This window comes from Propithecus coquereli, unplaced genomic scaffold (assembly GCF_000956105.1).
Source record: "Propithecus coquereli isolate 6110/MARCELLA unplaced genomic scaffold, Pcoq_1.0 Scaffold8, whole genome shotgun sequence".
NCBI classification, from domain to species: domain Eukaryota; kingdom Metazoa; phylum Chordata; class Mammalia; order Primates; family Indriidae; genus Propithecus; species Propithecus coquereli.
The window spans coordinates 15,664,428-15,685,493 of record NW_012154173.1 but is presented as its reverse complement, the minus strand read 5'-3'; the positions used below and the strand labels follow the sequence as shown (position 1 = coordinate 15,685,493).

At 38.4% G+C, this 21,066-nt stretch overlaps 1 protein-coding gene across 1 annotated transcript in view; it reads left to right on the top strand.

Moving 5' to 3' along the window:
* Nucleotides 1-8,428, top strand: part of LOC105825431 (serine/threonine-protein kinase Sgk3) — a 133,806-nt gene extending 125,378 nt beyond the window's left edge. Inside the window, exons 16-17 of the mRNA XM_012663205.1 lie at nt 1,487-1,576; nt 8,047-8,428. Coding sequence (XP_012518659.1) covers nt 1,487-1,576; nt 8,047-8,217 — 261 coding nt within the window. The 3' untranslated portion in view covers nt 8,218-8,428. The remainder of the gene's footprint in view (nt 1-1,486; nt 1,577-8,046) is intronic.
* The last annotated feature ends 12,638 nt before the right edge of the window (nt 8,429-21,066 follow it).

Sequence of the window (21,066 nt, the reverse complement as noted above, 5' to 3'; positions counted from 1 at the left end):
TCCTAAACCCTCTTTTCTTCTTCTGTGCTCTCTTCCTGGACAATCTCAACTGGTCCCATGGTTTTAGTTATCTGTATGTCTTCATCTCACACATTTATATCTTCAGTCCAGACCTTTTCTTTTGCACTCTTAACTTACACAATCTGCCTGCCCAACACCACCACTTGAATATCATGAGACTGCCTTATACACAGCATGTTCAAAATTGAGCTCCTGCTAGCATCCTCCTGTGCTCCCTTTCGTGTTAAAGGATGTCACTGTCCATATGGTTATTCAGGTCAGGAATATGAGAGGCATTCTTGACTCCTCTCTCTTCCATACTTCCATATTCAACAAATGGCTGGGTCCTGTTGCATTTGCTGCCTAAATCTTTCCTATATCCACATACTTCTTTCTAGCCCTGCTGCTGCTACTCTTTTCCTACCATTTGTTGTCTTTAGTTTGGCCACACAGTAGCTATTTTTCCTTTATCTGGTCTTGACTTTCCATTCCATTTCCCTCTATAGCCAGAGTGGTCTTTAAAAAAACAAAAAACAGTTGTGACATTCTCTAACTGAAACTCGTTGATGTCTTCTTATAACTCAAGAATAAAATCCAAAATTCTTAATATAGACCTGATATCATGTGGCTGGTTTGGCTCTTGAGCTTCAGAGATACATGACAGTGCTCTGTGTGACAGTCCCATCCTTCCGTATACTGCACCCGTATCGGACTCTCATTTTCCTCACCAGACTAAACTCCTTGCCACGTCAGGGCCTTTCTATTCTGCTTGGAACATCCTCCCCTTGTTCTTTTATCTGCTTTATTCTTCTTCATGTTTCACACCTCTGGTCAGACATCAGTTTCTCTATAAAGTCTTTTTTAACCCACCAAATGATGTTGGATCCTACTTTATACACTCCCATGACCCCTTGCAGGAAAAAAAGCTAGAATCAACTCTGTGCCAGTTTTCAATAGTACCAACCCAGAGTGGAATATATTTTTGGTAGTGGAGCTCATCACCTTGATTTTACCTCTGCCTCACTGTAGAAAACTCTCTGCCTAACTTCTTTACCTCCCCTAATAATAATTCTTTGTGTCTGTATAGTGCTTTATTCTTTTCATAGCACTTTTTTTTTTCAGAACGTTAGTTGCTGTTTTACATAGCACTTTTATTTCCATATTTTACCCTGATCCTTAAAACAACCTGTGAAGTATTTAGGACAGAAATGATAAACACATTTTACCTCTGAAGAAATGATGGCTGTGGAGAGGATATAACTTTAAAAGTCGTTCTACGTAACTTTCTTTCAGGTCTGTTTTGGTAGTTTTTCTACCACTTTGCCACATGTATAACATCGTTTTGCTGCATAAATAACATAAACATGTGCCTAAAAGGAATTATTGGGGGGAAAAATAGTAATAGTTTGGCTTCATAAAATTCTTCAGTGAGTACTTACTATATTCATCAGCATTAGTGAAAAAAATATTTTTTTTAATATTCTAGCTTGAAATTCAGAATCATCCTTTTTTTGAATCACTCAGCTGGACTGATCTTGTACAAAAGAAGATTCCACCGCCATTTAATCCTAATGTGGTAAGTATATATCCAAATCTTTCTGTCCTAAAATAGTGAAACACAGAACTGTAGTTCACTATAATATTAGAAATAGATCTCAAAGTCTCACCTGAATAAATGGAATGATTACCTAAATATTGTGACATATGTCACTCAGGGTTGTCTAGCACAACTAATAACTTCAAGATAACCAGTAAGATTATAGTTAAATTAGGTTGATGAAAATATATTCCATTGCAGTAGTTGTGAAGTGTTTCTCTGGAACATGTATAAGAAAGGGACGAGCTCAGTAAGTAAAAAAGGATGTAAATTAAAGTAACTTTAGATATCATTTTTATCTATACTAAATCAGCAGACATTTTAAGTAACACTAATTCATGGTTGTTTTCTAGATTGGTATAAAACCAGGTACAGACAAACATTATTAATAGTAATGTAAATTGTTACATCCTTTTTAGGTAATAGTAAGATAGTATTATGAAATTGTTCATGTTAGCTAGACTTGTTAAACCTAGTGATAGAAACATTTCACCTAAAGATAATTCTTTTTAAAGCAAAAAGCTGCATCAAAGATATGGTTTACACTATTAAAAATGTTGGGAAATTTTGGAAATACAGTAAATATATAACGATAGGGGAATTGTTAATCATCAGTAGGCCAATAATGACGTTGCTAATTATTGATAGCCTCCCGTGTATAGCATACTTTGTATATGTTACAATATATAATTTACTCCTTAAGCTGCAAGCTTATTACTATTACTATTTTTATTAATATTATTATACATGTTTTATAAAGGAGGAAATAGCAGCTCAGAGATATCTCATGGCTGGATGAAAAGTAGCAGAGCCATGATTTCAAATCTATGCATGATTCCAAGTCATTATTCTTTACTTTCTTATGCTCTATTGCCTTTTCTTGTTAAGTAAATTAAAATAACTATAAAAATGAGCAAACATTTAGAAAATCCTTATGATGTTAAATGAAGACATGGTAATTACAATTTTTGTGACGTATGATTACGGCAGTAAAATAGGATGAGGACTGGAAGAGATATAAACCAAGATTGTTTTGGAGTTGCAAGATCATAGATGTATTTCTTCTTTTTTTTTTTTTTTTTTTTTTTTTTTTTTTTTTTTTGAGACAGAGTCTCACTCTGTTGCCCGGGCTAGAGTGAGTGTCATGGCGTCAGCCTAGCTCACAGCAACCTCAACCTCCTGGGCTCAAGCAATCCTCCTGCCTCAGCCTCTGGAGTAGCTGGGACTTCAGGCATGCGCCACCACGCCCGGCTAATTTTTTCTATATATTTTTAGTTGTCCAATTAATTTCTTTCTATTTTTAGTAGAGACGGGGTCTTGCTCTTGCTCAGGCTGGTTTTGAACTCCTGAGCTCAAACAGTCCGCCCACCTCGGCCTCCCAGAGAGCTAGGATTACAGGCATGAGCCACCGCACCCGGCCTATTTCTTTCTTTTATTTAAAGTTTTTTGGTATCGCTGTAAAATTAGGGAATGCTTTTTTACTATATAGAGCAGATAAGGAAATCACTTCAGGGAAGTATTATTTAGTCTACTCAGTTTTGTTTAAGGTTAGTTTCTGTACATAGCTTATAGCTGGTATTAATAAGTGTGGTATTTTATACCTACAGGCATAATATTTGTATTGACTTGTTTCATGTAGTGCATCCATAAGTGACTGTTCCAGAAGTAACTTCATTAGGGACAATGACTGGCTTAGAGTTCTAGAGTTTGTTGTAGGAACCTGGGACTCTTAAGAACTACTATATTTTTCTCTTCTGATCGGGAGTCTTAGCTGAGTTTAGTTATCCTCAAATAAATGCATCATCAGGCACTAGAGAGTCAGGGACTCCTCCCAGGCAACACTGGAAGTGAAAACAGTGTTTGAGAGTTAGATAACTCTGGCTGTGGACCCCTGCTCATCTATGATTAATTAGAGGTTAAGCCTCTACAAGGTGTTCTTTGGGGGTTTTTTTTGGATTTTTTTGGCTTTTTTTAAACATGGGCTGTGAAGTTTAATTTAGGTAACACTTGTAAAGCACCTGTCAGTGCATTGCACATAGTTGATACTCAATAAATATTAGTTCCCTTCTCCCTTTTCCTCTGTTTGGGAATGTGTCAGTTAAATATTTATTGGTAACTTAGTTAGAAAATACAAATACATAGGACATGGAGACTGTCTTCAAGAAAATTACAGTTAGTTAAAGAGATAAAAATCTACAAAGAGAAAAAGAGTTTAAAAAACTCTATGGTTAGCACATATTAGGCATTCAGTATTTTGGTTGAATCGAAATATATAAAATGAGGCAAAAAAACAGATGCCTCATAATAACTTATGATTACATCTGTGCAGGAAAAGCAGTTGACAGAAATTGTCTTTGATGCTTACTCATCCTATGAACAAAATGAATTAATTGATTTTTCAGTCAGGTTAGTGTTTTATATTTTATTTTTATTTTATTTTATTTTTTTCATATTGTCTTTTTTTTTTTTGAGACAGAGTCTCACTCTGTTGCCCGGGCTAGAGTGCCGTGGCGTCAGCCTAGCTCAAAGTAACCTCAAACTCCTGGGCTCAAGCCATCCTACTGCCTCAGCCTCCGGAGTAGCTGGGACTACAGGCATGCGCCACCATGCCCAGCTAATTTTTTCTATATATTTTTAGCTGTCCAGTTAATTTCTTTCTATTTTTGGTAGAGAGGGGGTCTCGCTCTTGCTCAGGCTGGTCTCGAACTCCTGAGCTCAAAGCGATCCACCCGCTTGGGACTCCCAGAGTGGTAGGATTACAGGCATGAGCCACCGCGCCAGGCCTGGTGTTTTATATTTTAAATAGGATTCGTTACTAGGAAAAGGAAGAGTTGAGTTATTGACCATGCTAAGCCTTGACATTTTTATAATGAGTGTTTCTAGCAGTTAATAGATTGCAAAATCCAATAGATTGCCAAAAGTATTTACTTCAATTATATATTCCCAAGTACTCTTCATTATAAAAGGATTAGAATCAGTTTATTTCCCTGTCAACAATGGGTGAAATGCATTCTGAATTCTTTTTTTTAATCCACAGAATTGAACTTATACTTCTAGCTATTTAATTTGTCCTAACTAGCATTGGTGGCTCAATTTTATTCTCTCAACAGTTGATAGTTTACTATAAAAGAGAAGAAATAATAGCAGCAATCTAAAATTCGCTAACACAAGCAATGTAATGGGTACATTATTATATTTCAAACTCTTTTTGCTATAAAACTCATCAACAGGTAGTATTTATTTATTTATTTTTGAGACAGTGTGTCACTTGGTTGCCCAGGCTAGAGTGCAGTGGCACAACCATAGCTCACTGTAACTGCAAACTCCTGGGTTCAAGCAATTCTCCTGCCTCAGCCTCCGGAGTAGCTGGAACTATAGGCACGTGCCACAATACCCAGCTAATTTTTTTTTAATTTTTTGTGGAGACAAGGTCTCTATACGTTACTCAGGCTGTTCTTGAACTCCTGGCCTCAAGTGATCTTCCCACCTGCACCTCCCAAAGTGCTGGGATTACAGGTGTGAGCCACCATTCTCAACCTATTTATGTTTTTTAGAGACAAGATTTCCCTGTTGCCCAGGCTGAAGTGCAGTGCTACAGTCATAGCTCACTGTAACTGAGCTGTCCTCCGGCCTCGGCCGTCCTCCGGTCTTGGCCTCCCAAAATGCTGGGATTATAGGTGTGAACCACTGTACCTGGCTCCAACAAGTGGTTTTTGATACCTTGAAAGATTTGTTCCTCAGTATACCATTTCAGAACAACCAAAACAAAACAAGTCCCTCCAAAATAAGCAATGTTCAGATAGGACTTCATTGAAACTCCATTTAAAATCTTCTAAACTACTATGGAAGCTTCCCCTAACACTCCTCTATGTTGGGTACATCCAGGTTGCCATCCTTGCTTCCACTGTAATCCTCAGATAACTTACTTTTTCATTGCTTTCATTTTGGCAGCTTCTGGAATACAGCTTCCTCAGGTTTTTGGCTCCCTCTTTGAAATATTGACTGTTCTGCATAGCTAATAGTTTACAGTTCCGTGACCTCAGTCCCCACTTTAGGAATTTTTGCTTATTACATACATAAAAGTCTACTGTGAACTTAGATTTAGAAAAGTATGAAAACAGAGTTGATTATTTGATGGGAGAGGGCTCACTGACATTTCAAATTAGGGGTTGCCAGGAAATAATCCCTAAATTAAAAGTGCCTTTATCAGTTGTCATATTAATGTATTCAATGTATTAAGCAGTTTGTAAACTATGAAAGCGTTATACAAAGGTAAGGTGGCTGATGCAAGTAGAATTGCATTGGGAATGATTGGCACACACATCTGTGTGAGTTTGGCAAGTAGTGGAGCCTTGCCCTGAAGAGATGGGATGTGGTGTGGAGCTGCAGTGCGAGTGGCCTGGCCATGCTCACAGGGTCATTCAGAAGCCACATCTGAGGGCTGAGTCTGGACCCCAGGGAGAGGCTAGTACTATTCTAATAATTCTATAACCTGAAAGAAAATGTTCATTCCTAGGTCAATGAATCACTCATATTAATGGCTTTTAAAATTAGTTCAGTGTACCAGGAATTGGTGAGGTGAGACAGGGTTACTGTGGAAGTATAGGGGTCTGGAAGGTTCAGATTGGCATAAGTGTACCTATTAGTACCAGGACATATTTATGCAATAAATTTCCAAGTAGAGAGGAAGAGAAAGGGAGTGAACTTTTAGTGATGTTAGGTCCTTTTTATATATATTACCTTGGTCCTCAAACATCTGAGAAATTAAATCCTAATATTACTTTATATGCATCCTTTTACTTAATCCTGATCCTATGAAATAGTACTGTTTCCACTTATTGTGGATAAGTTAACTGAGGCAAAGAAAAGGTTCGATAACCTGCCCTAATTTTAGTTAAAGTTGCAGAAATAGAATTTGAACTCAGGCACTCCAAAGACAGAGCCCTCATTCTTAACATAAACCATACAGTATTTTTGAGTATCTCTTATCCAAAATGCTTGTGACCAGCAGTGATTTAGATTTCAGATTTTTTTTGGATTATGGAATATTTATTTGCATTATACTTACTGGTTTGAGCATCTCAACTCCAAAAATCTAAAATCCAAAATGCTCTAATGAGCATTTCAAACTTTCAGATTTTTTATTTTCAAATTTGGAATGCCCTACCTGTATTATCCCTGTCAGTGCCAGCCATGAGGGCATCCATAGAATACTTATAAAGCCAAGTCAGAGAACATTTGCCATCGTTTATTGAGCACTTTCTACATGTCAGATTCTGGGAATTTTGTGTATTAATTCATCATATCCTCACAACAACCTTAAGAGGTAGGTGACGGTATTCTTATTTTACAGAAGAAGAAATAAGCTCATAGAGATAGATAGGGTAGTTTATATAAAGAATTACAGCTAGCAAATATTACAGCCAGAAATCAAGGGCCTATGGTTTTTCTAGGATTATATGTAAGAATTTGAGGAAAAAAATACATACACAAACACACATGCACACATACAATTTCTAGCATTCTTTGTCATCTGTGAGGGATTTTCTCTTACAGAGGGATCTAGCATTCTGGGTTTTCCTGGTCTCTCCTCTGCCCGGTTTGTGTACCAGGCTAGCTATTATCCTTAGCTTATGATATCTGCTCTGAATTCCTATCTGTTCACCTCAGTTACATTTGATGACTTGCACATTTTAAGGATTCCCTTTCCTGTAGAGCAGAAATAACCTAGAGCCTCAAGGATGGGCTTTAAGAAGGAATCACCAGAATTTGTAGCCCAGCTTTTATCTGCAAATGCATTGGAAGGGGAGAATCTGTTCGCTTGCATCAGGTTTGTAAAGGAAGGTTAAGAGCCACTGCCTTTGAGACACTGTCACCATGCTTCAGTTCCCACGTACCTGGACCCCATAGCCCTCCAGAGCTAAGAATGCCCTAGCCAAATGCGTCATGACCTTGTCTGTAACACAGTAAGAGTCACCTTTCAGAATTTTACTTAAAACCTTCTTTATACCTTCATCAGAAGGCTTCACCCACCCAGAATTGAGAAACTAGATGGGCAGGCATTTTGTGGAAGTTCAAATGCAAAATGCTATTCTGAAAACCTACCTGAGCCTCTTTTCTGAACTTTGAGGTGGTGATGGGTAAGGGAGAAAGGGGATCAGTTACAGGGCTTGAGATTCAAATAGCTTAGGTATGCACTCTGCTAGCCTTCCTCACCCTTCTCTCCTCCCCCACCCAACAAGAACCTTAACTGTTAGGACAGGTAACCTCCTCTAAATAATAAAAGTCTGGGAAGGAAAAGCAGAAAAATGTTTCAAAGAAATGAATTAAGAAGACATCCAAACTTGCTAGGAATAAATACACAAATTCTTTTAAGGGAGTTTTTAATAAAGGACTAAATTAATGAAAGGTAAGCTAAGGTGAATAATACCATCCTTTTGATGTTTCAGGCTGGACCAGATGATATCAGGAACTTTGACACAGCATTTACAGAAGAAACAGTTCCGTATTCTGTGTGCGTATCTTCTGACTATTCTATAGTGAATGCCAGTGTATTGGAGGCAGATGATGCATTCGTTGGTTTCTCTTACGCACCTCCTTCAGAAGATTTATTTTTGTGAATGGTTTGCCATTCAGAAACCATTGAGCAAATATAAGCCTAAGGATGGGACCGAAACTCCTATTTGTGTGAATATATTCAAATATGTATAACTAGTGCCTACTTTTTACATGTAATATTGAAAACTATGGAAAAATGTATTTTCTGCTATATGCAAGAAAATAGGGCATTTCAAAGAGCTAAGTTTTGATTAAAATTTGTATTCTTGTTTATTAAGCTTATTTTTAAACAGAAATTTTTAAAGCTATTCTTAACATTAACCTATTTTTAAAGAAAACTTTTTTGCTGTTGACTGTTTTTTTCCCTCTAAGTTTACACTAACATCTACGCATGATAGACTGTTTCTTAACAGTCTCTTTCAGTTCAGTTAACACATATTAATACCTTTGTAACTCTCTACTATGACTTTTGTTATCAAATCAGAACTATGCAATTGATACATGGTTGTTTAAGAAGAAATCATATCTTTCCATGATAAATCACTGTTCGAAACAATTAGTTCTTGGTAGGATTAAAATGTAAAAACGCATAATTAATGCACTGGCTGCTAGTTAACACTTTGAATAACTGTTCATTCACAAGATCATTTAAGAAGTAACAAAAGGATATCATTTGCTTTTGAAATACCCGTTCAAATTTGTGGATTATTTTTCCTCTAGAGGAAAAGAAAAGGTTTAATGGTTAGGAATTTTAAGTATTCCCAAAGATCTGAAGGGTAATAAATTACTGCTGGATTTTTTTAGGTGGTGTCACAAATGAATGTCTCTATGTGATATATTTATATTACAGATAATATTCTATTTATGTTCCTGTTGGTCTTTTGAATGTTTAATATACTATCAAGTAGTTCTAAATCTTTGTATTTGCTTTTGCAAATAGCTATTTAAAAATTCTCTTCCAAATTGGTTAAGAAAAAAAAACACTGAGCTTTCTAAAGCATTTGCCTAACTGGAAATTAAAAAGCAAAATAACAAGTTCTGGGTCAGTGTAAATATATATAGTTTCATTACAATGTGACAAAAGTTAAAAATAATTCAGGCAGATGCATATTCAATATTTCATGTATCTTAGAAAAAGTACAGGAAACTGACCTTAAAATTATACCATACCAACTAAGTCGTAAACTTGTAAGAGTAAAAGAGAATAACTACAGAAAACTTTGAAAGAATGCTTAACATGCAATTCTGATTCTTAGTTTAGAGGTTTTTCAAGTCACGTAGGAAACATTCTTGTGAAAGAGTCCAGTGACCTAGTTTATGTGCTCCAAGAACACACATTTCTTCATGTTTTTCTTGAGAAAGAAATCACCAATACTCTTTGGGTTAATAATGTTCAGCAGAATGGGGGAAGGGTTAGATGCTTTTGTTAGATTAATATTTACATTCAATACAAATACACTGAATCTTCCTTTAATATCTACGTTGTAAATATTTGGTTTATTTGGCACTACTGTAAGTTTTGCTTTTACACAAAGCTCTTTGCTTATTATAAAGCAAAATAAAAATTGTAGTTTCTTGTATGATTTTTTTTGTACTCAGTCATTCCTTAACTAAACTGCCAAAAACTAAAGTGCAATATTGTATATTTTTAAAATAGAATTTTGGTGTTTCTCAGATCACAAGAAATACAAATCTATATAGTATAATAAAATTAGCAAAAAGATTAATGATCATCTAATGTCTGTCATTATTTGAAATTAAAATTGGTGATGGCTACAGTGGTCATTACAAAATAAATTACTTACATGTGTGAGGGGGGGAAAAGTATAAAATTTTAACTGAAAATACTTGGACACAAATTACTAGATTATCATAGGTTGATGTATATAATATTCAGGGAACAAAATTTTTTCCATGTTTCAAGTTAATTTTTTCTTTATAGCATAAGTCTCTTAGAACAATGTATGCCCTTTGAATAGTTGAACCATTTCATGGTTATTACCAAAATAAACTCATAAATGAAGACTCTGCAACATTCTCTATGTTACCCATACCTCTTATTTTATTGCATATGGTACAATGTAGGGCTTTCCAACCATTGTCACATCATAATACACATGGAAAATTACAAAATTGGTTTGGCACACCTGGGGAGTAGGTGCCAAATGATGTAGACACTGGTAGCAGGTGCTCTATACAAAGTTATAATATGCCAAAATAATTTTTGAATTTAAGAAATTTAGAAAGAGTCAATAAATACAGGTATAATTTCAGCAACAGTAAACATTTTAATGGGAATTTAAATAAATTTTTATCACTATAAAATTTATCACAGGCCAGGCGTGGGTCACTAACACCTATAATCCCAGCATTTTGGGAGGCCAAGGAAGGAGGATCGCTTGAGGCCAGGAGTTCAAAACCAGCCTGTGCAACATAGCTAGACCCCATCTCTACAAGAAAAATTAAAAATTAGCCAGGCATGGTGGCATGTGCCTGTAGTCTCAGCTATTCAGGAGGCTGAGGCAGGAGGATCACTTGAGCCAAGGAGTTTAAGGCTACAGTAAGCTATGATCGTGCCACTGCACTCCAGCCTGGGTGATAGAGTAAGACCCTGTCTATTTAGAAAAAAAAAGTCACTGTAAAAATTTACCATTACCAATATCTTATAGCATGTTTGTAACTAGTATAGTGATTTTCCATAGGCATAATGATATAAAACTGTACACAAATATTGTAAGTCTTTCCTTTGTATATCAGACAGTCTATGAAAAGTTAGGAAGTGGATATGCAGGAACATTTTTGGTAATGCTGCAATGGCCTTTTCAATACATTACGTTAAAACTTAATTCCTCATATATGCAGTTTGGAAGTTAGCTCTGTTTTGAAGAGGAATTTTCTGCTACTTGCCTTTAATGGCAGTTTTTACTTTTATTGGTTTTTTATAGATTATTCTATTTCCAAGGTGATTGTTAACTTATATGTGTCTTAGTCCATTTGGGCTGCTATAACAAAAATACCATAAACTGCGTGTTTGATAACAAATATTTATCTCTCACAGTTCTGGAGGCTGGGAAGTCCAAGATAAAGGTTCAGTATTTGCCAAGGGCACATTCCTCATAGAACCTTCTTGCTGTGTTCTCATGTGGTGGAAGGGGCTAACTAGCTCTCTGGGGTCTCTTTTATAAGAGCACTATTCCCATTCACCTACAAAAAGCCCCACCTCTCAGTACTGTTCACATTGCAGATTAGATTTCAACATATGAATTTTGTGGGGACACATTCAAACCACAGCAATATGAAACCCTTAAGTGTACCTAAGTGAGTTTCAGGTGGCTTGAGTACCTTGAAATGACAGGCCAAGTTTTGTGTATAAATGAGATTGCTGGGAATAAGTGGGGCGGGGGGGGAAAGGGGAAGGGGTGCTACATAGTTTTATCAAAAGGATTCATGTGTATAAAAATATTGGGGCTCTTTGCCACTTTTCCTCTTCTTTACTCACCTAATATTAAGAGATATTGGGGGGAAAAGAAATTGCTAACTTCCCTTATAGCATTGCAATGGGAGATTTATCTTACTTATCTGACATTTTTGGTGTCTTGCCAGTGTTGTGTACGTCTGTAATCCTTTAAACATATCCCTTAGCTAAAGGACCCCTACACAAGCATTTCTCATTTCACTATTTCTTTACATAATGCCCATTTTTACAGAGGTAATTAAGTCCGAAAAATTGTTAGCTGTCTTAAAATGTAATTTTTTCTATAATTTACCCAAAGTCAAGACAGTAGAGAACAATTTAAAGCAATATTACACAAAGAAAAAAGCCAATAGAGAATTATAGAGAATGATATTTATAGCAGTGAAATAGCCAACGGATCCTACAAATGAAAAGTAATTTATTTTTACATATTGTATGGAAAATGATGGATCACCATGTGAATATTACGGGAATAGTTTAAAACAAGGATTTACTCTTCAAACAGTGTTACTGGAAGAACCAGGCACATTTGGTGATTTTGCAAATCTTGCATTCAAATGTGACTTGTAAATTTTTAATGTAAATTCTCTTTTGCAGGAATGCGTCTCATAGGTTCATTTTTTTCTAATATATTTTCTAGCAATTTATTAGGGAGCAGAGATTTCCACTTCAATTTTAGTTAAATCTTTGTGAGAAAGTCTACAATGAGTTGTCAATGTTTAGATGTTTTTGTTTTAATGGTTAAATCATGGGATCCAGAAGGCTTATCCACAGTAAAATCAATCCACTCAAATGGTGAAATTTAATCTCAGCAATATTGGATTTTTTTCAGTTCTTTCCAGATAGTAGTTAATATAGCCTGCTGTGTTGAATCTTTCTCTTATGTTGCCCCAATGATAGTAAATGATAATGCAAAAATTACAGCTTTCTTTGTTAATGATACATTGATGAAGTTTGGGGAGGTGATTTGTTTTGTTTTTAATTGAAACAGGGTCTCACTATGTTGCCCAGGCTGGTCTTGAACTCCTGGTCTCAAGCGATCCTCCTATCTCAGCCTCCTGAGTAGCTGGGATTACAGGTGTGTTGTTGAACACTAACACTTACCTGCTTTAGTATGATATCTCCTAGCAGTATGCATCAAGTAGATATCAAAACCAAAGCTTTATATTTGTTGAAACTCTTAAGACTTAACACTTAAGAGCTGTTCATCTTGCTGTATGTAAATTATATCTCAATGAAAAATATCAATAAAAGGCAAAAAAAGTCAACTATAAAAGGCAAAAATAAAAACAATTCATACTTCTACCACTTTAAAAGAAGTATTTGAACCATTTTACCAGATCACATGTAAGAGGATCAGGAATTTAGAGCAAAGGAAAAATTAAAGGGTGGTGGGGGGAAAGGATTTTGGGTTGCATAAAACAGTCCTGTTCCACACATACACACCCCCCAGGTTAAAAAAAATAAGATGAACATATTGGTTAAAAAGTATTCATCCATTCATTCATTTTTATAAATCTGCCCAACAGATGCTCTATGTGAATGTATCTAAAAGTAAATATTGTTCCTTATGTAAAATGGACTTGTTTTATACATTGGATATAACTTAAAATTTTCAACCAATTGGGAAATTTGTAATTCAAGCTACCCCTGAAAATTTGTTTCTGATGTTCCATGATGTTCTGTAATAATAAAGTTCTGTAAGTATTTATAGCAGTGTAGCAATAATTTTTAGTTGGAATAATTTTTAGTAGGAATAAGCAATGAAATTTTGATTTTATTTTTATTTATTTATTTATTTTTGAGACAGAGTCTCACTGTGTTGCCCGGGCTAGAGTGAGTGCCGTGGCGTCAGCCTGTCTCACAGCAACCTCAAACTCCTGGGCTCAAGCGATCCTCCTGCCTCAGCCTCCCAGGTAGCTGGGACTACAGGCACATGCCATCATGCCCGGCTAACTTTTTCTATATATTTTTAGCTGTCCAATTAATTTCTTTCTATTTTTGGTAGAGATGGGGTCTCGCTCTTGCTCAGGCTGGTCTCAAGCTCCTGAACTCAAACGATCCACCCTCCTCGGCCTCCCAGAGTGCTAGGATTACAGACGTGAGCCACCGTGCCTGGCCTGAAATTTTGATTTTAGATATCACTATCATTTTCAGAGAGTTTGCAACGTGTGGTAATTTGCTGAATTCTTAAGGTTTTAAATTCTATTCTCAGATCTAACCGGTATTTCAGAGGATGATTAAGTATATAAAAAGCTATTAGAATATTTACTAGATTTGGTTGATATAAAACTATTACTTTGGCACAGAAATGAACTGTTATGGCTATGAACTGATTAATCAAAACTTTTGAAGTATATGAATGCCTTCTTGAAGAACTGATTCTACTTTAAAATACAAGGCCCATCACCAAACCATAGCCTGTGCCCATCTAAAATAGTGTTCATGGCTGGGCATGGTGGTTCATGCCTGTAATCCTAGCACTTTGGGAAGCTGAGGCGAGAGGGTTGCTTAAGGCCAAGAGTTCAAGACCAGCCACATATCGAGACCTCATCTCTACAAAAAAGTAGAAAAATTAGCTGGGCGTGGTGGAGCGCGCCTGTAGTCCCAGCTACTCTGGACCCTGAGGCAGGAGAATCTCTTGGGCCCAGGAGTTTGAGGTTGCGGTGAGCTATGATGACACCACTATACACTCCTGCCCGGGCAACAGTGAGACCCCGTCTTAAAAAGTTTAAAATGGTAAGTTTTATGTATGTTTTACCACAATTTAAAAAGAAAGTAAAAGAACTTCAATATCCATTAGCAATCACTCTCTTTCTCTCCCCAACCCCAAACCCTAGGCAACCACTAATCTACTTCATGCATGGATTCACCTATTCTGGACATTTGATATAAACAGAACCATACATGTGGGCTTTTGTGTGTGGCTTCTTTCACTTTGAATAGTGTTTTTGTCATTACTTTCTATGACCAAAAAATATTCCTTTATATGGATACACCACATTTATCCATCGATCAATGATGGATATTCAGGTTGTTTCTACTTTGGGGCTACCAAAAGGTGGTCTTACTAATAACCTATCTAACAGAGGAAAATAAACTATCAAACAGAAAGTAAGACACAAACTGCCCTTTGTTTAATTAAAATATTTGTGGCCTAACTTGTTATCTCTGAGTTCTTTCTCAGCCTTGAAAAAGTTCCTGAATGGACAGTAGGACTGTGAGCTTCCTCTGCTTCCTCAAGAAGAGACAGTACCAGATGCCTCCTGCTATCCAGAAGAAAGAAGAAACTAATTTCTGCTATCAATCTGCTATGTGAGAAATGGAAAAGCCAACACAGCAGCTTCATAGCCACCTTTGTTATCAGTCCACTGAAGCAGAGGAAAAAAAAAAAAAAGAATCCATTTCTACCTTTTAAAAGCACCAAGCAACTTTCTTCACTGCCCAATATTTCTTCCCCTCCACCCCCCGTGTATCGTGGCCACACTCTCTCTCTCTCTCTCTCTTTTTCTTTCTGTCTCTTTCTCTCCCTCCCTCTCTCTCTTTCTCTTTCTGTCTCTACCTTTCTTTCTGTCTTTCTCAGGAAAATAAACTTTTATTTTACTTTTGTATATCCTATTCAGTGTCTGAGAATTCTTCCCCTTCCACCCCCAACCCACACATGGACTTCACACCCTAACATTCGGTGGCCCGTACAGGGAGGAGAAACTAAGTCACTGAGTCACTTCTCTGCCTCCAGATGAGGAGCTCACTTCCCAGCTTCTGTCTTGAGACTGCTCCCTCCTCTGCCTCACAGCTCCCAGGACTTCGTTCTCAGTGCCCTCATTCGGAATTTGGTAAGTCTCCTGGTCTCTGGAAACTCTGGGAATGGTCATATGCACAAGGTTGAGAGTGGTAGCTTTCTGGTTTGGTCAAGGGAAAACCCAGCCCTGGGTCTACCATTCAGGAGGGTGCCTTGGAGTGGTGCTTCATAATCACCCTTCCCCCAGGGGTGCCTTGGAGAGCTGCATGCCTACTAACCACCCCCATGGGTCTTCACCCAGACCCAGAGATGCCTGGCTTTGGGGAAAATCTCTAGGTCTTGGCCTAAGTCAGAACTTGGGGATGCCTATCTTCTGGCCAAATCTCTACATCTCGGTCTGACTCAGATTTCAGGGACATCCGATGTCTGATCAGCACCTCAGGTTGTCTAGTGGGGGACGCCCCACTCAGACTCTCAGTATCTCAAGGTATGACCATTCCTAAAGTCCTTCCCCTTCTCTTTCTCGTAGTAGCCATCAGGGGCAACATTGCATTAAATAAAATTTGGCCCAAGAATGGATCTCTTAATCCACAATGCTATTTTACCACTCAACCTTCTGTTGCTGCTGGCACAGCAAGGGGGTCTAAAGTTCTCTGTTCTCAGGCTTTCTTTAAACTTGCTAGAAATCCTAATCTTCACTCTGCCTGCCACGTTACTTTTTACTCCTGCATCTCTCTCACTGTCTTCACGTTCCAGATAAGGTTTCTCTTTAGACTCCCACTGTTCCCCCTCCTCCTCTTTCTTCTTCTCTGTCTCCGCCACTCTTTCCTGGCCACACTTGCTAAGGCCAGCCAGGCTCCCTCCCCACCTGTACACCAGCTCCCTCTTTGGGAGGCTGCAGGGTCAGAAGGCATTGTAAATTACTCAGAGACGCGATAAAAATCCAGTTCTTTTCTTTTCATGACTGTCCTCTTTACTACTTAGATCCTGACACCCATGAGGGACAATCCATCTTAGCAATGCACTTCATTTCCCAGTTGCCCCCATTATTCAACATAAACTCTGAAAACTTGAAAAGGGACCTCAGACTCCACAAGTGGAACTTTTAAGCCTGGCCTTCAAGGTCTTTGATAACCAAGATGGACAGAGGAGAGAGAAGGAAGGGTAGTGGGGCCAGCAGCAGGCTCTGAGAGCAAAAAAATCTTCTCAAATAGTGGCTGCTGCTATAAAAGAGTTTTCCAGAGACAGAGTTACTCAGAAGGCTCAGGCAAGAAGTCGCCAGGACCATGCCCTGCTCTGGTACCTACACCTTGTTTCCTCTACAAGCAGCTAGGTCCCTGGTGTACGAAATGCCCCAGGGAGCAGAGCTCACCGAGACTACATTCTCTACAAAAGGGAGGAGCCCTGGAGAAGAGAGTGCTCTCTCCTGAAGACAGGGGACCACACTCGCCCTCCGGAATCAGGAGCCCCACCATGAGCCAGCATCCTCCACACCCATGGACCCTCTAGGACTACTTCAGTCTGATGGACAGACCATGGCTTTGGAACAAGCTCACACCAGGATGGCCAAGCCTTAGGTAACTCTCTGTCACAGATAAGCAAATTGACTTTAATAAACACTGGGGCCACTTCCTCTGCTTTTGTTGAATTTTCAGGACCTCCGTTTCCCTCTCCTGTCTCCATCATTGAAGTGGAAGGTAAACTACAAACCACCTGTGTATCCCACAGTTTCTCTGCCCACTGGGAGATGAAATCTTTGCCCATTCTTTTTGTGCTTCCAAATTGCCCTTCCCCAGACTGGAAAAAAATCTTGTGATTAAATTAGACACCTAACTCCTTTAACACCACAGGCTTCCTTTCTTGGGCTCTTGGAAAGACTTAACTGAGACTTTACATGTAACCTTCTTTTTCCTTTTATCTAGGCCTGGAGTAAAACAACAAAGTTTTCTGTTCTCAGTTTATAAGACTTATGTTTGAAACCTCTTAAATTTCTGTTCTTGCACACATGTTTAAACTAATGGACAAAATACACCAAAAGTTCAAAACTCGAATGGTCAATCTACCACTATAGAGTTAAAATGCAAAGTTTATTAGACTGTCTATCTTTTGCCTGCTAAAGCTGCGGTTGCTAAGTTACAAACATAAGATAAAGCTCACTGTCTATGTCTATGTTATCAAGAATTCAGGGTAGGCCGGGCGCGGTGGCTCACGCCTGTAATCCTAGCACTCTGGGAGGCCGAGGCGGGTGGATCGCTCAAGGTCAGGAGTTCGAGACCAGCCTGACCAAGAGCAAGACCCCCCGGCTCTACTAAAAAGATAGAAAGAAATGATCTGGACAACTAAAAATATTATATATAGCAAAAACTAGCCGGGCATGGTGGCGCATGCCTGTAGTCCCAGCTACTCGGGAGGCTGAGGCAGTAGGATCTCCTGAGCCCAGGAGTTTGAGGTTGCTGTGAGCTAGGCTGACGCCATGACACTCACTCTAGCCCGGGCAACAGAGTGAGACTCTGTCTCAAAAAAAAAAAAAAAAAAAGAGAATTCAGGATCACTTAAAACAGTTCTAATAATAATGTAAACACTAAAAACTCACTTAAAACTAAAACTTTGAGAGAAGAGATTTATACCCACATAGCTTCCTACACTGCTGTTAAAGTTTTCTGATGACTATCACTCTTGGTTAAATAAAAGCCATTGTTTTATAGTGACTTGTGATTCTATTTAAACAAATGTTTTAAACCTATAATGTTTGGCAGGCTTTCCAAGAACAAAATTCTAAATCCAATCCTTTTAACCTCAAACTAGCTTTTAATAATAGAGCCACTAAAAGTCCAAGAGAAACCTACTAGGCTTATTGATATATTAAACCACACAGGAATGCATTGTCAAATATAAAATGTTTAACTTTCTTTGGATTGTATTTATATAAACATATTGTAAGGATCTGTTCCAAAGCTGTGTGAGATTTCTAAAGTTCTAGTATGCCTTAATATATATAATATCTATATAAATAATAATAATTATCTATGCTAAATTGTTGTGTGCCACAAAAATGACCAAGTCTCCTTTGCATCTTTGACCATGGCTATTATAAGACTTTTATCATCCACAATTACTATTTTACTTTGATTCTTCTTAAACAACAGTTTATAATCAGCTATGGTCCAAAATTTGCTTCTTTAAAAAAATATAAAAAGAACTAAAAATTTTTTATGTAACTTTTTGTTTAAAACATTGCTGATTTTCTTGCTTTGTTTTCCAGAGTCATGACAAGTATTAAATAAAATAACAAAGTTTATCTGATGTCTGCAGGATTTAAAAACTTTTAAATCCTGGCCCAAACTTATTTCACTACTGTTAAGGGCCGATTTCAAGGAATAAAATTAGTAAACATCTGATTCCCTTGTCATCTTTCTCCTCAATTTGTCCACTTCCACCCGATGCCCACCTGCCAGCCGTAAAACTCATTTGACAACTTCTTAAAGAAACCACAACATTTATAGCCTAGAGACTATATTTTGCTCAAGGACTTCCCAAGACAAACTGGGCCTCTTCAACCTTAGAAAAAAAGATCTTTTAAATAATTCTCACTACTACAGCTAAAATTCTGAGAATTCTGTCCTGAATTCATCTCCCACAGCTCAAGCCTACAAATCCTCCAGAAAAACCTGCTTCCACCCACAGCGAACTGCCTGAGAGTACACTGGGGGCTTATACCTGCCAGCCCATCATGGACAACAGACTCTGCTTCACTCAACAAAAGCCTCAAACCATGAGCTTTAATATGCTGTGGTACAGAAAACATCTTACTGTTCTTGTCCTCCTTCTTTTACTTCAAAGTATTAATACTTAACTCACATACCAAGACTATCCCTCTTTTGCCCATGCTGAGAAAAAGACTGTTGTTTCTTTATTGACTGACCAGAAAAAAAATACAGACTAACCTTCAAAACATTCTAAAAAAGGGCCAGGCGCGGTGGCTCACGCCTGTAATCCTAGGTCTCTGGGAGGCCGAGGCGGGCGGATTGTTTGAGCTCAGGAGTTTGAGACCACCCTGAGCAAGAGTGAGACCCCCGTCTCTACTAAAAATAGAAAGAAATTAATTGGACAGCTAAAAATACATAGAAAAAATTAGCTGGGCATGGTGGTGCGTGCCTGTAGTCCCAGCTACTCGGGAGGCTGAGGCAGGAGGATTGCTCGAGCCCAGGAGTTTGAGGTTGCTGTGAGCTAGGCTGACGCCACGGCACTCTGGCCCGGGCAAGAGAGTGAGACACTGTCTCAAAAAAAAAAAAAAAAATTCTAAAAAAGGACTAACACACTTTATGAACAAACCAACTTCTGGTAGATTTGACTGATAAGGTTTTAAATCCTGTCTGTGGCCATGGTTCTCTTGGTTAGCTCCTCTTAGGGCCTCTAGTAGATTTGCTTTTAGCTCTCATTTTAGGACCCTGCCTTCTCCACCGACAGCATTCATACAAAGCCAAATTCAAGCTCTCGCTGTTTCTCTTCAGTGAAACCCCCAATCTGCCTCTAACTTTACTTTCAAGACCTTCCGTTACAAACCCCCTCTCCCTTCATAATACAAATAAACTAACGGGCTGGGACATCTCAACCTCCATGTTCAGCAGGAAGCAACTCCAGAAGATGAGACATCCACCCATATTCCCCAGATTCTGAGTTCATTAAATAGAAATTTTTTTACTAAAGAGGGGGGGGAATGAAAGGTGGTCTTACCAATAACCTATCTAACAGAGGAAAATAAACTATCAAACAGAAAGTAAGAGAAATAAATTCACAACCACCCTTTGTTTAATTAAAACACATGTGGCCTAACTTGTTATCTCTTATCAGGAAGAAAGAAGAAAGCGCTTTTGTTATCGGTCCACTGAAGCAGAGAGACAGAGAAAAAAGTGGCCATTTCTACCCTTTGAAAGCACCAAGCAACTTTCCTCGTTGCCGGACATTTCTTTCCCCCTTCTGTGTGTCAAGGCCACTCTCTACTTCTTTCTTTCTCAGGAAAATAAACTTTTACTTTTGTATATCCTGTTCACTGAGAATTCTTTCTATCCCCCGTATGGATTTAACACCCGAACAGCTACTATGAATAACACTATGAACATTCGTGTATAAGCTTCTGTATGGACATTTCAGTTCTCTTGGGAGTGTGTATATATATATATATATATATATGCACACCTAGGAGTGGAATTAATTTTACGTTTAGTCCTTTGAGGGCGTACTGGAATGTTTTCCAAAGTAACTATGCCACTTTGCATTCCCACCAGCAATTTTAAATTTTTTAGACAAACATGGACGCCCTTGGCCTGTGATAACAAGGAAAATCAAAGGCAGCGCTATCTCTTCTTTGCTTTGGCGGGAGGGAGTCAGCGGGAAGAAATTAAATGGGTGGCGACAGGCCCGGCCGGTTGCCCTGGCGACCGGAGGGCGCATGCGGTCCCGGCAGCCCCCGCGCGCTGCCAACGGCCGGCGGGGAGAGCGCTCATGCGCGCGAGGGCGCAACTCCGCTGGCGTTCCGGGCGAAGCGCGACGGGCCCGCTGGTGGGTGTCAGGGTCGGTGCAAAGCACTGCAGGCCTCGGGGCCCTAGTACAGGAGGAGGTTGCTGCGGTGGGTGGGAGGGGTCCTGGATCCTAGTGTGTGAGGCTGGATTCGCTTTCATCCGCTTTGGTTATGAG